Source organism: Lynx canadensis, chromosome C2, assembly GCF_007474595.2.
Source record: "Lynx canadensis isolate LIC74 chromosome C2, mLynCan4.pri.v2, whole genome shotgun sequence".
In the NCBI taxonomy this organism is placed as follows: Eukaryota; Metazoa; Chordata; class Mammalia; order Carnivora; family Felidae; genus Lynx; species Lynx canadensis.
The window spans coordinates 144708923-144725599 of record NC_044311.2 but is presented as its reverse complement, the minus strand read 5'-3'; the positions used below and the strand labels follow the sequence as shown (position 1 = coordinate 144725599).

General features: G+C 36.3%; 2 protein-coding genes across 2 annotated transcripts; one reads left to right on the top strand and one right to left on the bottom strand.

Annotated features, from left to right (window-relative positions):
• The first annotated feature begins 803 nt into the window (after positions 1–803).
• Positions 804–950, top strand: LOC115523664 (keratin-associated protein 22-1-like). The gene has a single exon (XM_030329843.1). It carries the CDS (start codon positions 804–806, stop codon positions 948–950), a length of 147 nt encoding a protein of 48 aa, XP_030185703.1.
• Positions 951–8852: 7902 nt separating this feature from the next.
• On the bottom strand, positions 8853–15981 carry LOC115522945 (keratin-associated protein 21-1-like). The gene is made up of 2 exons (XM_030328487.1): positions 15910–15981; positions 8853–9164 (listed from the first exon to the last, which is right to left on the bottom strand). Exons 1-2 carry the CDS (start codon positions 15979–15981, stop codon positions 8853–8855), a joined length of 384 nt encoding a protein of 127 aa, XP_030184347.1.
• Positions 15982–16677: the final 696 nt, after the last annotated feature.

Below are 16677 nucleotides of genomic sequence, written 5' to 3'. Positions count from 1 at the left end.
TAGGGCTTGAACTCACAGACCACGAGATCATGACCTGAGTCGAAGTCGGACGCTCAACCGCCTGAGCCACCCAGGTGCCCCAGAAATTCTCTTTTTTTAAATTAAGTTTTTTCAATTCTGGTGTAGATAACATACAGTGTTATTTTGGTTTTAGGTGTACAATATAGTATTTAAGCTCTCTTCAAGGATTACTTTACATACATTATTTTAGCCGATTGATCTCGCTTCACATTTCCAATTCTGACACATATCCAAATGATAACTTGACATCCCTCAAAAATTTAATAAAATGAAACTAAGTTCTTGATTCTTCATACCCTCCCCCCCAAATCTTTTTCTGCCACATCTTCTCCACAAGTTTTCCATCCTTCTCTACCTCTGTGAAACCATTCTTTTGTTTCCAAAGGTGCATATTTGCAGATGGGAAGGAGGATCTTATTAAAGAAAAAAAAAGAATTTTGAAGAAGTGAAATCTGTATGGGTTATGTGATCTCGTGGTAGTTAGTAATATACTTTAGATCTCACATCTGGAACAAACAAGTCACCACAATAGGTGAAAAAACTTTCGTTAAAACGCATGATTTCATTACAGGCATCCTGACACATGGCAAAATTGTGTTATAGATATATTGGTTACACGGAATTCTTGAGATGATTATAATGCCACTTAGTTTGAAACATGAATCCAATAGCTTGTGGTTTGCCCCATATATCACTCAATTGACATATAAGGCCCCTGTAGATTATAAACTTAACACCCTAGAAAACGATTTTTCTCTTCATCTGAGCCTTCTCCTCACACTATGAACTTCTACAACAATTACTATGGTGGCCTGGGCTATGGCTATAGTGGCCTGAGATGTGGCTACGGATGTGGCTATCGTGGCTATGGATATGCCTGTTATCGTCCATGCTGCTATGGTGGATATTGGTATTCTGGATTCTTCTGATAAATTCTAGATTGCTAATCTATTTAGGAAATTTTCCCATGAGGTACTGTATGTACCTCCTTTATTATGTATAATAGACATGTTACTTACTGTCTATTCAAATAGTGACAATCGAATCTTAGACTACCATGTAACATCAGAACTTTTTTGATTGAAATCACTGGAGTTTTCAACAATTTAGAAATGTATTCATTTGATCTTATATTATTTTATGATCGACACAAATAATCTTCACCGTTCCCATTTGGGAAAATGTCTAAATTCATTTTTCATTAAAAGCAATCTGTTTTGCATACCTACAACATTTTTGTGTATATTTATTTACCTAGGTTTCATGTGTGTGTGTGTGTGTGTGTGTGTGTGTGTGTGTGTGATTGTTGACCCTTTGGATACCTTTAGTTTGTAAATTAGAGGTGTGGTTGAATAACTACATTCAACCACTGCTTTTTTTATTTTTAATTTTTTAAAATTCTGATACAGTTAACATACAGTATTATATTAGTTTCAGGTGGACAATATAGTGAGTCAACAATTCCTTACCACCCACTGTTCATCAGGACAAGTATACTCCTTAATCCTCACCACCTATTTCAAGCATCCCCCCAAACGTCCCCTCTGATAACCATCAGTTTGTTTTTCACAGTTAAGAGTCTTTCTTGGCTTCTCTCTCTCTTTTCCCCTTGCTCATTTGTTTTGTTTCTTAAATTCCACATATGAACGATATCTTATAGTATTTGTCTTTCTCTGACTGACTTATTTTAATTAGCACTATACTCTCTAGGTCCATCCATGTCGTTGCAAATGGCAAGATTTCATTCTTTTTTATGGCTTAATAATATTCCCTGGTATATACATGCCACATCTTCTTCATCCATTCTTCTATTGATGAACATTTGGGATGCTTCCATAATTTGGCTATTGTAAATAATGCTGCAATAAAAATAAGGATTAATTATCTTTTTGAATGCATGTTTTCATATTCTTTGGGTGAATTCCTAGTAGCAGAATTACTGGATCATATGGTAGTTCTATTTGTAATTTTTTGAGGAACCTCCATAATGTTTTCCACAGTGGCTACGCCATTTTGCATTCCCAACAAGAGTGCATTAAGTTTCCTTTTTCTCCACATCTTCGCCAACACTTGCTGTTTCTTGTGTTTTTTATTTTAGCCATTCTGACAGGTGTGAAGTAATATCTTACTGTGGTTTTGATTTGCATTTTCCTGATGATTAGTGAGGATAAGCATCCTTTCATGTGTCTGTTGTCCATTTGAATGTCTTCTTGGGAGAAATGTCTGTTCATGTCTTCTGCCCATTTTTAAATTGGATTGTTAGTTTGTTGTTGAGTTGTGTCAGTTCTTTATATATTTTGAATACTAACCCTTTATTGGATATGTCATTTGCAAATATCTTCTCTCATTCAGTAGGCTGTCTTTTAGTTTTTGTTTTGATTGCTTCCTTTGCTGTGCAGAGGCTTTTCATTTTGATATTGTCCTAAGGTTTATTTTCACTTTTGTTTCCCTTGCCTCAGGAGACACATCTAGAAAAATCTTGGTACAGCTAATGTCAGAGAGATTACTGCCTGTGCTATCTTCTAGGATTTTTCATTTCAGATATTCACATTTAGATCCTTAATTCATTTTGAGTTTATTTTTGTGTATGGTGTAAGAAAGTGGTCCAGTTTCATTATTTTGTATGTAGCTGATCAGTTTTCTCAACACCATGTGTTGAAGAGACTGTCTTTTTACAAATGTATATTCTTTCCTCTTTTGTCAAATATTAACTGACCATATAATCATGAGTTTATTTCTGGGACTTCTATTCTGGTCTATTGATTTATGTGTCTATTTTTGTGCCAGTATCATACTGTTTTAATCATTACAGGTTGGTAATATAACTTGAAATCTGGAAATGTGATACCTCCAGTTTTGTTTTTCTTTTTCAAGATTGCTTTGGCTATTCAGGGTCTTTTGTGGTTCCATACTAATTTTAGGATTATTTGTTCTAGCTCTCTGACAAATACTGAGGAAGATATAGAATCAGTGAAACTTTCAAGGGGTCAATCTCTGCTTGCCTCTTGGAAAGAGACCTATTTCATGACAAGGCAGTGGCTTGTGTGGACTACATATTATGTAAACATAAGTCTGATCCAAGATACAGGATGCAAAGTGTATCCTTGATCCTGGTAGTCTGTTCAGTAAACGTGTTTATGGTAACTTCTTTTAATTCACTAGATTTATTATTATTATTAATAATAATGTCAACGATAATAAAATATGAATCAACAGTATCTATTAATATTTCAAGAAGTAACACTGGAATTTTGTAAAATGAAGACTGACCATGGGTCCACACAAAATTACTTTCTGAATAGAGATGAAAATATGAGGCTGACCAAAATCTTATCCTGCCCCCAAACACATGTTTTCTAAAAGCATCTAAAGAAGAGAATTAGGTAGATATGTCTTCCTCCATCAGCTGAAGATAGCACGTGGGACTATGTATGATTTCAATTATCTTAAATTCATTAGCTCTTGTTTATGACCTAGCATATGATCTATCTTGGAGAACATTCTATACATATACTTGAAAGAAATTTGTGTTTTCTTGGAGTTGGGTAAATGCTCTCTAGAAGGGTGTTAGGCCTAGTTGGTTTATAGTGTTTTTTTCTTTTTCAAGTTTATACACATTATAATCTTTTATGTAGTTGCTATATCCTTTATGCAAAGTGAGATATTGACATCTTCAGTTATTATTATTACAGTCTCCCTTTTCCTTTCAATTCTGTCAATTTTTTATTTACTTCAGCACTCCATTTTTAGCACCAGGTGGATTTAACACCAGTACATATGCTGTATCTTCCTGATAGATTACTCTACTTATCTTTGCAAAATGTCTCTCTTTATCGCTATTAAATTTTTTTGGCTTTAAAGTATATTTCATCTGATATTGTTATAACCATTCCAGCTTTCTTACTAGTTGTTATTTGCATAATATGTACGTATATTCCTATTTTACTTTCAAGTCATTCGTTTCAAGAGGATTTGATTGTTAAAACATTTTATGATGGTTACTTTAAAATTTGTTCATATAATTGGAAAACCTGATAGTGTTAGGGTCAGTTAATTATCTTTGCTCATCTGAGTTATAATTTTCTTGTTTCTTGGTGTGATGGTATGGTGGTAATTTTGTGTATTAAAAGTATCCTGATCCTATTAAAAATGTTTTTTCAAAATCAGGTAGTCACCCTGTTTAGGTTAAGCACATGGGTCTTGTGGGCTATGATTCATTATTTTCAGAGTTGCTGCAGTGTTATTTTGGTCTGTTTGGTTTATCTTGCACTGCCGGTTGTCCCACTGGCCCCTGCCATTGCTACCTGAAAGTGTGGAAGGAGTTTTGCCAGCTTATCTGCTGTGTGTCTCTTGGTGGAGCAGTGACATGGTGGGAATCCCCACTTACCTCCCTCACTGCCTAGAGGTCTTTTGAAAGGAGCATGAGAGCCTCAGGTATATGAGGACAGAGCCTTCCTGGATCGGGAAATAACTCCCATTAAATAACATATAGATGAAAAGAAACTCACATAAGAAGTTCGAAGATATTTTGAGTTGATTAATAAAGAAGTACAACATACCAAATGTGTGGCTTACCATCGAAAAAGTTATTAGAAGAAAATTTATAGCTTTATATATTTATGTCAGAAAAAAGAACATTTTAAAACTCAATGCTCTAAGATTCTTTAAAAAGCTAGAAATGGAGGAAAGATTAAATATAAAGTCAGAAGAATGAAGGAAAAATAAAGACAGGAGAGGAATCAATTTAACAGAAAATGAACAAACTATAAAGAAAATTAATAATATGGTATTTACCTTTCTCTGAGTTATTTCACTTAGCATAATACTCTCCAGCTCCATCCATCTCATTGCAAATGGCAAGGTTTCATTCTTTTTATGACTGAGTAATATTGCATCTTACATATCTGTACCACATCGTCTTTATCCATTCATCAGTTGATGGACATTTGAGCTGTTTTGATAATATGGCTATTGTAGATAATGTTGTGATAAACACTGGAGTGCACGTATCCCTCTGAATTAATATTTTTGCATTCTTTGGTCAACTGCCTAGTAGTGCAGTTGCTGGATCGTAACGCAGTTCCATATGATTTCACTCATATGTGGAATTTAAGAAAACAAGCAAAGGGAAAAAGAGAGAGAGAGAGATGCAAACCAAGAAACAGACTCTTAATTATAGAGAACAAACTGATGGTTACCAGAGGGGAGGTGAGTGGGGGGATGGGTTAAATAGGTGATGGGGATTAAGGAGTGTACTGTGATGAGTACCAGGTGATGTACAGAAGTGTTGAATCACTGTATTGCACACCTGAAACTAATGTATGTTAACTGTATGTCAACTAACTGGAAAGAAAAAACAAGAAAATCAATAATACCCAAAGTTGGCACTTTGAATAAATCAGCCAAATTGATAAATTATAGACAGATTGATCAAGAATATAAGATAGAGGGACACCTGGGTGGCTGAGTCGGTTAAGCATCTGACTCTTGGGTTTTCGCTCAGGTAATGATCTCACAGTTCATGGGATTGAGCCCCACATTGGGCTATGTGCGCACAGCATGGAGCCTACTTGGGATTCTCCCTCTCTCCCTTTCTCTCTGCCCCTCCCTTGCTCTCTCTCTCTCTCTCTCAAAATAAATAAATAAGCTTAAAAAAATAACTTTTGAAAAAAAATCTGTAGGCCCAGGTGTCTTCACTGGAAAATTCTTTTAAATATTTATACCACATTCTTACGTGTAACTTAAGAAAATCGCAGAAGCCTTGGTACTTGAACCCCAATATTTTTCTCCCAAAGTGATACCGAACAAGAGCTATTACGCTTGTGAGTATTTTACTTTTGTGCCCAAAACACAGAACACAGAAACTGTTCTGTTCTTTAAATGATTATTTATTTATTTTTGAGAAAGAGAGAGAGTGTGAGTGGGGGAGGAGCAGGGAGAGAAAGAGAGAGAGAATCCCAGGCAGTTTCTGCACTGTCAGCGCAGAGCCCAATGTCGGGCTCAAACTCACGAATAGTGAGATCATGACCTGAGTTGAAATCAAGAGTCGGATGCTAAACTGATTGAGCTACCCAGGTGCTCTGGAACCCAGAAACTATTTCTATGAAGAACACATGTCTATGACTCTATCCCTTCTCTATTTTTCAAGGAGATGTAAATAGAAACACACTAATAATGAAGTCTTTAACATACCATTCTCACAAAAAAGTTAATCAAAGGTAGCACTTAAGGATATCTATCTATCTATCTCTACATTGATAGTAGAAAATAAACCTTCTCAAGCTTCCACATGAAATACACAAAAATTAATCATATATGAAGCCACAAAGGGGGTGCCTGGGTGGCTCAGTCAGTTAAGCATCTCACTTCGGCTCAGGTCATGATTTCACAGTTCATGGGTTCCAGCCCCATGTCAGGCTCTGTGCTGACAGCTCAGAGTCTGGAGCCTGCTTTGGATTCTGTGTCTCCCACTCTCTCTGTCCCTCCCCTGCTTGGTCTCTGTCTCTGTCTCTGTCTCTCTCAAAAATAAATAAACATTGAAAAAAAATTTAAGTCACAAAGAAAAAATTAGCAAATTTTTACAGTAAAAATACTGCAAAAACACTCCTTGATTTTTATGCAGTATAGCTAAAAATTGTTAACAAAAACAAAGAATAGAAAATCCCCTTCACCTGGAAAGTAATTCTTTGGTTAAACAATTCTCAAGTGAAAATAAAATATAATATGAATATTATATCATATTAATATACATAAGAGTATATATTAATATGATATAAATGCTATAGCATTTTAAAATAACAGTAATAAAAAGAGTAGTTAACAGAATTAAAGACAATTCAAGCAGTAATTAGAGAAAAAAATCGTAGCACATAACGCTAAACACTGTCAGTGAAAAGGAAAGAAATAACATGAATGAGTTAACAACCCAGTTAAGAGAAGCTTCATAACTAACAACTAAGTAAACCAAATAAAGTGCAAGGAAACATTTTAAATAAATGATAACAAATAGATAAACAGAACTTAGTAGAGAAAAGACAAAAAAAGAAATTTTAAAAATGACTCAGAATGCTATTATTTGAAACAACTAACATTTATAAATCACATGCAAACTTGGTCAAGGAAAAAAAGGGAAAAGGCATGTACAAAATAAATAACAAGAAAGAAAGGAATACAGAAATAAGTTTTAAAATTATACAAATCTACTTTGCTCGTTTTTATGGGTATAAATTTGAAAACCCAGATTCCTAGGGGAATACGGATTATCAAAATTGATACTGTTACACTGAGGAATTACAAAGAGATTAATTTTCTTAGAACAAACAGAAAATTATTAAGGAAGTGACCCACAAAATATTCCAGATTCAGATATTTTCTCAGAGAAATTCTACCAAATCTTTAGAGACAAGGTATTCTGAATGTGTTATAGATGGTTCCAGAGCATTGCAGGCGAAGGGAAGCTTCCTACTCCCTATTAGGAAGGACACACAGCATTGATAACAGTGGTGGACAGACAATTAAGGTGCCTCTGTGATTTCTGCCTCTTGGCAGTGCCTTGTATCATCCCCTTCTCTTGAGTTTGAGCAAATCTTGTGACTTACCTATAATAAATAAAATGTGGCAAAGATAGTAAGACATATGTAATTGTGTGTATGTGATTATGTTGCATAGAATTGTGTCGTATTGTGGCACCCTTCTTGTTGGAGTCTCTCTGCCTTCCTTCCTGGCTTTGAGAAGGCAAGCAACAGTATATGGGGGTCTACATGACAGGCACTTATAGGCAGCCTAGTGGAGCTAAGGGTAGCCTCCAGGAGACAGCCTGCAAAGGCCTGTAGCCAACAGTCAATGTTGAGCTTCAGTTACACATAAGGGACTGAATTCTTCCGAGCATGTGAGCTTGGAGGCAGATCCTTTTTCAGTTGAGACTCAGATGAGACCAAGCACCTGGCAAACATCTTGGTTACTGCATTGTGAGACCCTGAAACTTTGCCTATACCTTCAGTGCTGTTTTTATCCAATTATTATGGCCCACCATGCATGCCACATAGTTTTACAATCTACTCCTACCTTAGGAAGTAATAGATTATAAAAATTTTCCTTAGGTTGTTTCTTTTATTAAAATATTTTTTTTAAAAAGAAGTAGAGAAGAATATAACCACATCCATTTATTTTAAGAGATACATGAATATAACATTGGGGAAATTACTATTTTTCTTAATTATTTACGATGCACCGCACAAAACTTAACTTATAATTTATAAAATAATATCTCATTTGGTGTTAAGAGATACGCAGCGTGAAAAGATTATTCCCTCAGTAGCAGGGGAGGAAACTGAAGCTTCCAAAAAATAAGTTACTTTCCTAAGAATTGACAATGGAATTGGTCAAGAAGCTGACCTAGGAATATCAGGAAACTATCTCCCTAAGGAGATAATTGTTACCTTTCTTGTAAACTGAAACCAAAATATGTTAGGAAGACACCTGGGACAGCAAATGAATGACATAAAAACTAGGGCTGCTGTTCAGACTGGACAATTTTATTAGGTCAACACAGAAACGAACTCCAGCATGGACATCATCAAGGCAGTCGCTGTGACACCATCATCCTTATGAAGGCGGAACTGTGGGGTCACAGGTGAATTTCACCATCTTCCACTCCACGAGGTAAATCCAGGGAATCTGTAGGTTAGGCTGTAGGCAGCAACAGACCTACTAGACTTTCATCCTGCAGGATATCGTCACCCAAGGGAAAGGCTCAGAACGTGTGGGGCGCAGAATTGGTGAATCCCACGTCCAGGAGTAGAGGGTGAGAGTCCCCCACGGTGCCCTCGTTACTAGTAGCCACAGCCAGAGCCACAGCCGTAGCAGGAGCCATAGCCACAGCCCAGGCCTCTGTAGCCACAGCCTCCGTAGCCACAGCCTCTGTAGCCCCAGCCTTTGTAGCCAGAGCTTCCATAGCCGCAGCCTCCGTAGCCGCAGCCCCCGTAGCCGCAGCCCCCGTAGCCGCAGCCCCCGTAGCCGCTGCCTCCGTAGCCGCAGCCTCTGTAACCGCAGCCTCCGTAGCCGCAGCCCCCGTAGCCGCAGCCTCCATAAGAGTTTCCGTAGTAGCTTCCACACATGGTGTTGGCTGTTGAGGTTGTGCTTGGCTAGAGAAGGAGAGAAGTGTCACTTCGGTGTGGACGATTCCCCTGCAGGGGGCCTTTTATATGCCTCAGGGTTGGGGGGTGGCTCCCACACGTGCTCCTGTCATTGGCTAATTTTTTGACTCATCTAATTAATGTGTCGTTTCAAGACCAGAGCCCAATGCCTGAAGGCATTAAGGAGGCTTGCTTTAACCACCCGAAGACCTTTAATAAGATGGTGGAGTCACACTTACAAAACTGTCTTTCATAACAAATCTTCACTTTAACATTCTATAACCAGATATCATATGATGCAGGGAACATTTTCAGTAGTTTCAATTGACTTGCTCTTGACCGCAATTCTTTTTTCTCTTTGACCTCCCCAAATTCTATTGCCCTCCATAATATAGTTTTACCTCTTGTTCTGGCCTGAGTCAAATTATGTTTTGTGGATTACGTAACAGTAATGAGATTAAAGTAGGGAACAAAGATTAAATATAGTATGAAACTAATTTGGGAGATCCTCTGTATCTCAATCAGCTCTCCCCTAATTATCAGAGGTGCGAGGACACAAAATCTTTATGTTACTGATTTCATCTGCCTTGATAAGAAATTCAAATAAGGAAAGAGGATTTTAACCCAGTCAAACCTATAAATGAAACAACTTTTTTCTTTATTCAAAATGTTTCCTTTCAATGTATGTCTTTGTAAATATATTTTTGTAAACAAAATACATAAACACATGATTGTTGTGAAATGTTAGTGTCCTTCTTGATAGGAACATATTAGCAGACAGATCTTGACCATGTCAGTGTGAATTTCCCAGTAAACAAAATGGAATTTTCACTCTGGAAATATTATACAATATTGTTATCGTCTGTCCAAATTTGACCAAATCTAATCTTTGACTACTGTGGGTCATAAGTGCACTGATTGGTGGACTTTCCTATCAATTAGGGGGAAAAATACTTTGATATTTTATTACTCTCATATGTTTATGTATAGTGTTAACAATTTTCATGTGGGAAAATTTCTAGTTTTACTTTTCAAGAAAACTAGTAACTTTTACAGGATATAGTACTTATCATAAATATTCATGTCTCTCCATCATTTGCACCCTCGTGTGTATGTGTGTGTGTGTGTGTGTGTGTGTGTGTGTGTGTGGTGGTGTAGGGGGAGGAGGAGGAGACAGATACTGCTGCCCTTGTAGCTATTTAACTACTGGTGTGGCAAAACAGGTAAGTCATGACTAATGGTTTTTCTAATGGGCATCTACGTAAAAGTATTTTCACGTGCAGCTCCAAGACCTACTATGCTCTACATTAATCTAATGTAAGTCTCATTTTAGGAAAATTCAGTGTTTTATCCAGGTCATTGGGTAAAAATGGTAGCACTATTGCCTATGAAATATTCTATTTTCCACCCCAATCTTCTCTATACTGATAGTATACATTTCAACATGCGCTTCTAGACAGATATAATATCACCCCTACCTTATGTATTCTTATATCTCCTTTTCACTCACAGATAAGAATCTCTATGCAGCTGGTTGATATGCCTGATAACCCGGTATTCCCCCAGCAAAGATGATCTCATTTTAAGGTCAGTCTCAATGAGTCTTTTGAGTGTGTCAGACTCTGGTCATCTCCTGGCAGAGTCCCTATTTCCAGGAAGTGGTGGCTCAGGTAAAATCACATCATACAAAGCACATGTTTGGCCCAAATGGAGGCTTAATAGTATGGTCTCAATCCTGGTAGCTTAACTGACTTTCAGTGAAGCTCCTGGTGATGAATCCCTACCTTTATTTTCCTTATTTATTGATAGTCTTAATTAGGCACTCATAATATGAAGAAATGGCAGTAAAATATAAAGAAACAATGGTGACTATTTTTTATTTGCCATTCTTGTAGATAGCAGGCCTGTTAATGAAAAAGGATCCATGTAGGGATTATACTTAGTAGATCAACATGAGAGGCTGGCATTATCCTCTCTGGTCCCTAACTGCAGGCTTTCTAAAAGCAAACAGAGGCAAGAACCCTGTGTTGGCATCTACTCCTTCCTCCACAAAGTGAAAAAGTCAATCCATTATGAAGTGCTAACTTGACTTTCCCAACTAGTGACTGGGTAGAGAAGCTGGTGATCATTCCTTTGAGAAAATATGAAGAGAAGAGGGAAATGATTTCTCCTTACTAAAATATATGTTGGGCCAATGCTGAGTATTTGCATACACTATCCCATTTAGTGGATCAACAAATTTATAGGTGAAGCATTTTAATTTCTATTTTAGCTACGCCAAATTAAGCCAATTCTCAGAAATGGAAATTTGAAGGATTTTTGGTGACATTGTGCAGAACTGAACATCAAATATATTTATTCTTGAACACACATCTGATTCCTGATACAAATTGGTGATCTAGAATGTGATGGAAGCCATTGTAGTCTTGAATAATATTTCTTAATTATTAACATGTTGTGAAAGTGGGTTTCAGGGTATTTGTTCCGGCAGCTTGGAACACAGGACCATAAGACAGCGAACAAAATATTTTGTATCTAATATACAAATCATGTATACCGGTGCCAAATATACAGCCAATATACTTTTATTTATATAAAGTTATAGGAAGCTAAAGGACAGGAAAAACATTAATTATCAGTGATAGCAATACGAATAGTGGTTACCTCTGGCTAACATGAGTGTGAATTCATTTCTTTAAGTGTTTTTTTCTGCATCTGTTGGGACGATCGTTGATATCTTTTGCCTTATTTATTCTGTCCATATTGTGAAATCTATTGATTGTCATATGGTAAAAAAAACTTTGCATTCCTAGTTTAATTTTATTTGACAAAGATTTATTATGCAAATATTTCTTAAAACATTTTTGTTTGGTAATATTGGTCTTATGTATTGTCATGGAAAAATGTTCCCCCTCCCTTAATGTGACATAGATATTTTTAAATTCAATATTTGATGTAATTTATCATTTAAGAACTTTGACCTGAATGTTGTATGTGTGTGTGTGAACATTTAAAAAAATATGTGTATATTTTAAAGATACAAGGTTATTTAGATTTCATATTTATTTTGTACTAGTTTTGATTATGTGAGTCTTTCAAGACATTTTTCTATTTAAGTTGTCGAATTTATTGTTACAAAATTATTCACCCATCCCTGTATCTATTAATCATGTCTATAAGATCTGTGGTGATGTCATTTGTTTAATCTACATACTGATCATGTAAATTTGTAATCCTTTTAAATTATCAATTTAGATTAAGATTTTTCAAAAAATCTTAATGTTAGTTTCATGATCTTATTCTTTGTTTTCTATTTCATTGATTTCTGATTTTATCTGTTTTATTCCCTTCTTCTACATAGTTGATAGAGTTTGTTCTTCTTTTTTCTAAGGTAAAAGCTTAATTGTTGATTTTAAAACTTTCTTCTCTTCTAAGATATGCATTTGAAGCCATGAATTATTCTGCAGTCACCGCTGACATATAATCCCACAACTTGTAGTATCTTTTTTTATTGTCTTTGTAATTCTTTCAAAAAATTTTTTAAGTTTCTTTGTGATTCATATTTGATCCATGCGATTTCAATTGTGTTGTTTTGGAGACATCCCAGATATTTCTGTGTTCTTAATGTTTTACTTAATACAGTGGAATTTATTCCTTTTAATTTATTGAATTTAATTTATTAGAACTTATTTTATAGTCCAGCTTATGATCGATCTTGGAGGATTCCATATGCACGTGAAAACAATGTACATTCAACCACGGTTGGTATAATGCCCTGTTGGTGCCAATTAGGTCAATTTGGTTGATATCTTCCTGTTTCCATAAATATGACTTTCTGTCTACTGAGTTCTATCAATAGCCAAGATAATTGTTTTGAAATCTCTAGTTAAAATTATGGATTTTTCCATTTTTCCTTTCAGCACTTTTTAGTTTATGCTTCACCTCATTTTGAAATTCTGTCATTAGGTGCAGGCACATTTAGAATTATTATTAAGGAATTGATTTTTCTATCATTATGACATATTACTCTTCAGCTTTAGTAATATGCCTTTTTCTGAGATGTATTTGATTGGTAATGATATATATCTGCTCCACCTTTATTATTATTTAGTCTTTCTGTGTCTTTACATTTAATGTAGATTAATTCTGGATAAGCCACGTTTGATTCTTATTTATAGTTAACATATTTTTACTTCCAAATTCAATGTATCTTGACACAGTTTTATTTAACTCTATACTATCTCATTATTTGTTTTCCATTTCCTAACCTATCCTTCCCCCCATCTGTTAATTTTTTATTGGCTTATTTTATTGTTTTATTAATTCTACTTTATCTCCTCTACTGGCTTATGAGATATAATGTTATTTATTAGTCGCTACAAATAGTACAGTATGCATCTTAATTTATCACTTTTTTTTCAAATAATGTGATACTATTTCACATAAGATAAACTTACAGCAATGCACATCCTTTCTTCTATCCCATTCTTAATGCTATTGTCAGGATTCTTAGGGATTTTGTGTTTCACTGAAGAATTTAGTTTTTGAATTATTTTTTGGTTTGAGGCTTACTTTATCTGATATTAATATAGCCTCTCCAACTTTCTTAAACTGTGTTTACTATATATTAATAATTTATATGCATAGTATATATTTATTCATCCTTTTATTTTTAATTTATCTGCATTTATATATGTGTTGTGGGTTTCCTTTAGAGCATAGATATGGGTCTTATTTTTAATTGTCATGTTTAGACCATTTTAATTAATGTAATTTTTGTCATGGTTGTGTTAGGGTCTATATCTTGCAATCTGGTTTTATTTTTTTTTCTTTAAAATTATTTAATGTTTATTTTTTTTTTTTCAACTTTTTTTTTTTTTTTTTTTTTTTTTTTTGGGACAGAGAGAGAGAGACAGAGCATGAACGGGGGAGGGGCAGAGAGAGAGGGAGTCACAGAATCGGAAACAGGCTCCAGGCTCCGAGCCGTCAGCCCAGAGCCCGACGCGGGGCTCGAACTCACGGACCGCGAGATCGTGACCTGGCTGAAGTCGGACGCTTAACCGACTGCGCCACCCAGGCGCCCCTATTTAATGTTTATTTTTGAGAGAGACAGAGATAGAGGCAGAGCACGAGTGCGGGAGGGGAAGGAGGGAGGAAGACACAGAATCCGAAGTAGGTTCCGGGCTCTGAGCTCTCAGCACAGAGCCCAACCCGGGGCTCAAACTCAGGAACCATGAGATCATGACCTGAGCTAGAGTTGGCCTCTCAACCGACTGAGCCACCCAGGAGCCCCTTGTTGTTTGTTTTCTACTTACTACATTTGTTATTTCCTTTTCTTACCTTATTTTCTTGTCTCCTTCAGATTTTTTTTTAGTGTTCCATTTTATTCCTCCATTGATTTATTAGATATATTTACGTTTGTGATTTTAATGGCTTCTCTAAGGATTACAGTCCATATTTTAATTTGCCACTCCATGCTGAAAGTAATATTATACCACTTTATACATATATACTAACCTTATATATAGTATAACATATATACTAACCTTATACCAGTGTACTTCCTTCCTCCCACTTTTTGCTATTATAATAATATTTACTATTTTTAGTGTAAGGTTAATTAGCATTTAAAGAAATTAGAAAATGAAAAAAAATGTTTCAGTTTATCCAAATATTGATTATGATAATACCTGTCCTGGTTTTCTTTGTGTTCTTATTACTTGGTGCTTGTTGAGTTCTTCAGTCTCTGAGTTTATGGTATCTTTTTTTTTATTAAAATTTTTTTTTAATGTTTCATTTATTTTTGAGAGACGGAGCATGAGCAGGGGAGGGTCAGAGAAAGAGGGAGACACAGAATCTGAAGCAGGCTGTCAGCACAGAGCCTGATGTGGGGCTCGAACCCACAAACCATGAAATCACGACCTGAGCCAAAGTCAGATGCCTAGCCAACTAAGCCAGGCGCCCCTATAATATCTTTTAAAAAAATTAACTTTAGGAATATTTCAGCCATTGGTTATTCAAATATTCAAAACTTGTGATGTTTTTGAATGGGCGTGTTCCTATGCGATACAAGTCACAGCCACTCATATTCCTTACATTCCAGACATGTCACATGGCAAACCCAGCATCAGTGGTATTGGGAACATATAGTTGTTTTACAAAGAAGAGAGAGATTTTGGGGAAACAATAAAACATTTCACCGCACTGTACCTGTACGTGCTGTTACAGGTACTGCTCTGGTGAAAGTTTTGCCCATATACACTTGCACTGTGGTGAGCTATTTACGTAGAAGCTTCATTAGTGTCCACTTAAACAAGAAACCTTCCGGTCAAGTGAGCCCGAGGCACTTGTCAGTCTGTTCTCGACTTCCTTCCTTCTAGTCTATTCTCCTCTTGCTGCCTTTTCTTCTAGCCCTTTCTACATTGGCTTTATTTTTCATAGCACATCCAAATACAGTCCCCTACATGTATAGCATGCAACATTTTAGATTAAAAGTCAGAGGGAAAGGCTTTTATTTATTTATTTTTTTTAAGTTTATTTATTTGGAGATAGAAGGGGGGAGGGCAGAGAGAGAGAGAGAGAGAGAGGGAGAGAGAATCCCAAGCAGGTTCAGCACTATCCATGCAGAGCCTGACGGGGGCTGGAACTCATGAAATGTGAGATCATGATCTGAGCTAAAAACACGAGTCGGATGCTTCACCGACTGAGCCCCAGGCACCCCAAAAGGGAAAGGCTTTTAGATTCCACATTCAACTTCTAATGGCGTGATGATGATGTTGATGATGATAATGGTGGTGGTGATGCTGATAAATGTTAACACCTGCATAATAGTGTGCAAATCTAAGTGTTTGACATACATAAACTCATTTCATACTTTAGATAATGCTATGAAGCAATTGAAAATGTCATTTTAACTTTATAGATAGGAATGACCCAAGATACAAGTGTCAGAAACAATGGTTCCCTCGGAACAGACTTGTGGTAGGAAAAGGAAGTGGAAGGTGATCATTTTGTTCTCTACCGTATTTTTGAAGCTGACCTCTTTAGCCACTTATTAGCTGCTTTTTCCCCCCCTGTACTGAATCAAAGTGTGGAGAAGGAGAATAAGAGGATAGAACAATCTTATTTGGCCGGTGGTCTTTGTGTTCTCCGTGCTTAGCAGATGGTTAAAGCTGGCATCTCTGGCATTATGTCCTGGGAGACACTAAGGATGACATTTCTCTCACTGGGCACTAGGAGACTGCTCTCGTAGGTTCCCGAATCCTTACTTCCCTTGGTCCGGCATCTTGCCACGCTTTCTGGTATGTGTCGTTTACCACCATCACAGGCTCTAACTCCGAAGCTTTGAAGATGTGGCACCTCGCACTGAATTCTATTCTTACGCTGAATCCATCAAATCACATGTTAATGCAGACACTGATTTTAAGCACTCTTACCTCAAAATCCCTTGGTACCCTCGTCACGTTTGCTCTACTAGCAAATCACTCCCAGATCCACACTTGTCCATCTTAGAGGGTGCTCC

Bases quoted from the DNA above. Each gene is read 5' to 3' on its own strand.
- LOC115523664 (XM_030329843.1), top strand. From the start codon at position 804: ATGAACTTCTACAACAATTACTATGGTGGCCTGGGCTATGGCTATAGT.
- LOC115522945 (XM_030328487.1), bottom strand. From the start codon at position 15,981: ATGCAGGTGTTAACATTTATCAGCATCACCACCACCATTATCATCATC. The intron at 9,165-15,909 runs GTTGAATGTGGA...CTCCTTCTCTAG, and splicing joins TCATCATCACGCCATTAGAA to CCAAGCACAACCTCAACAGC.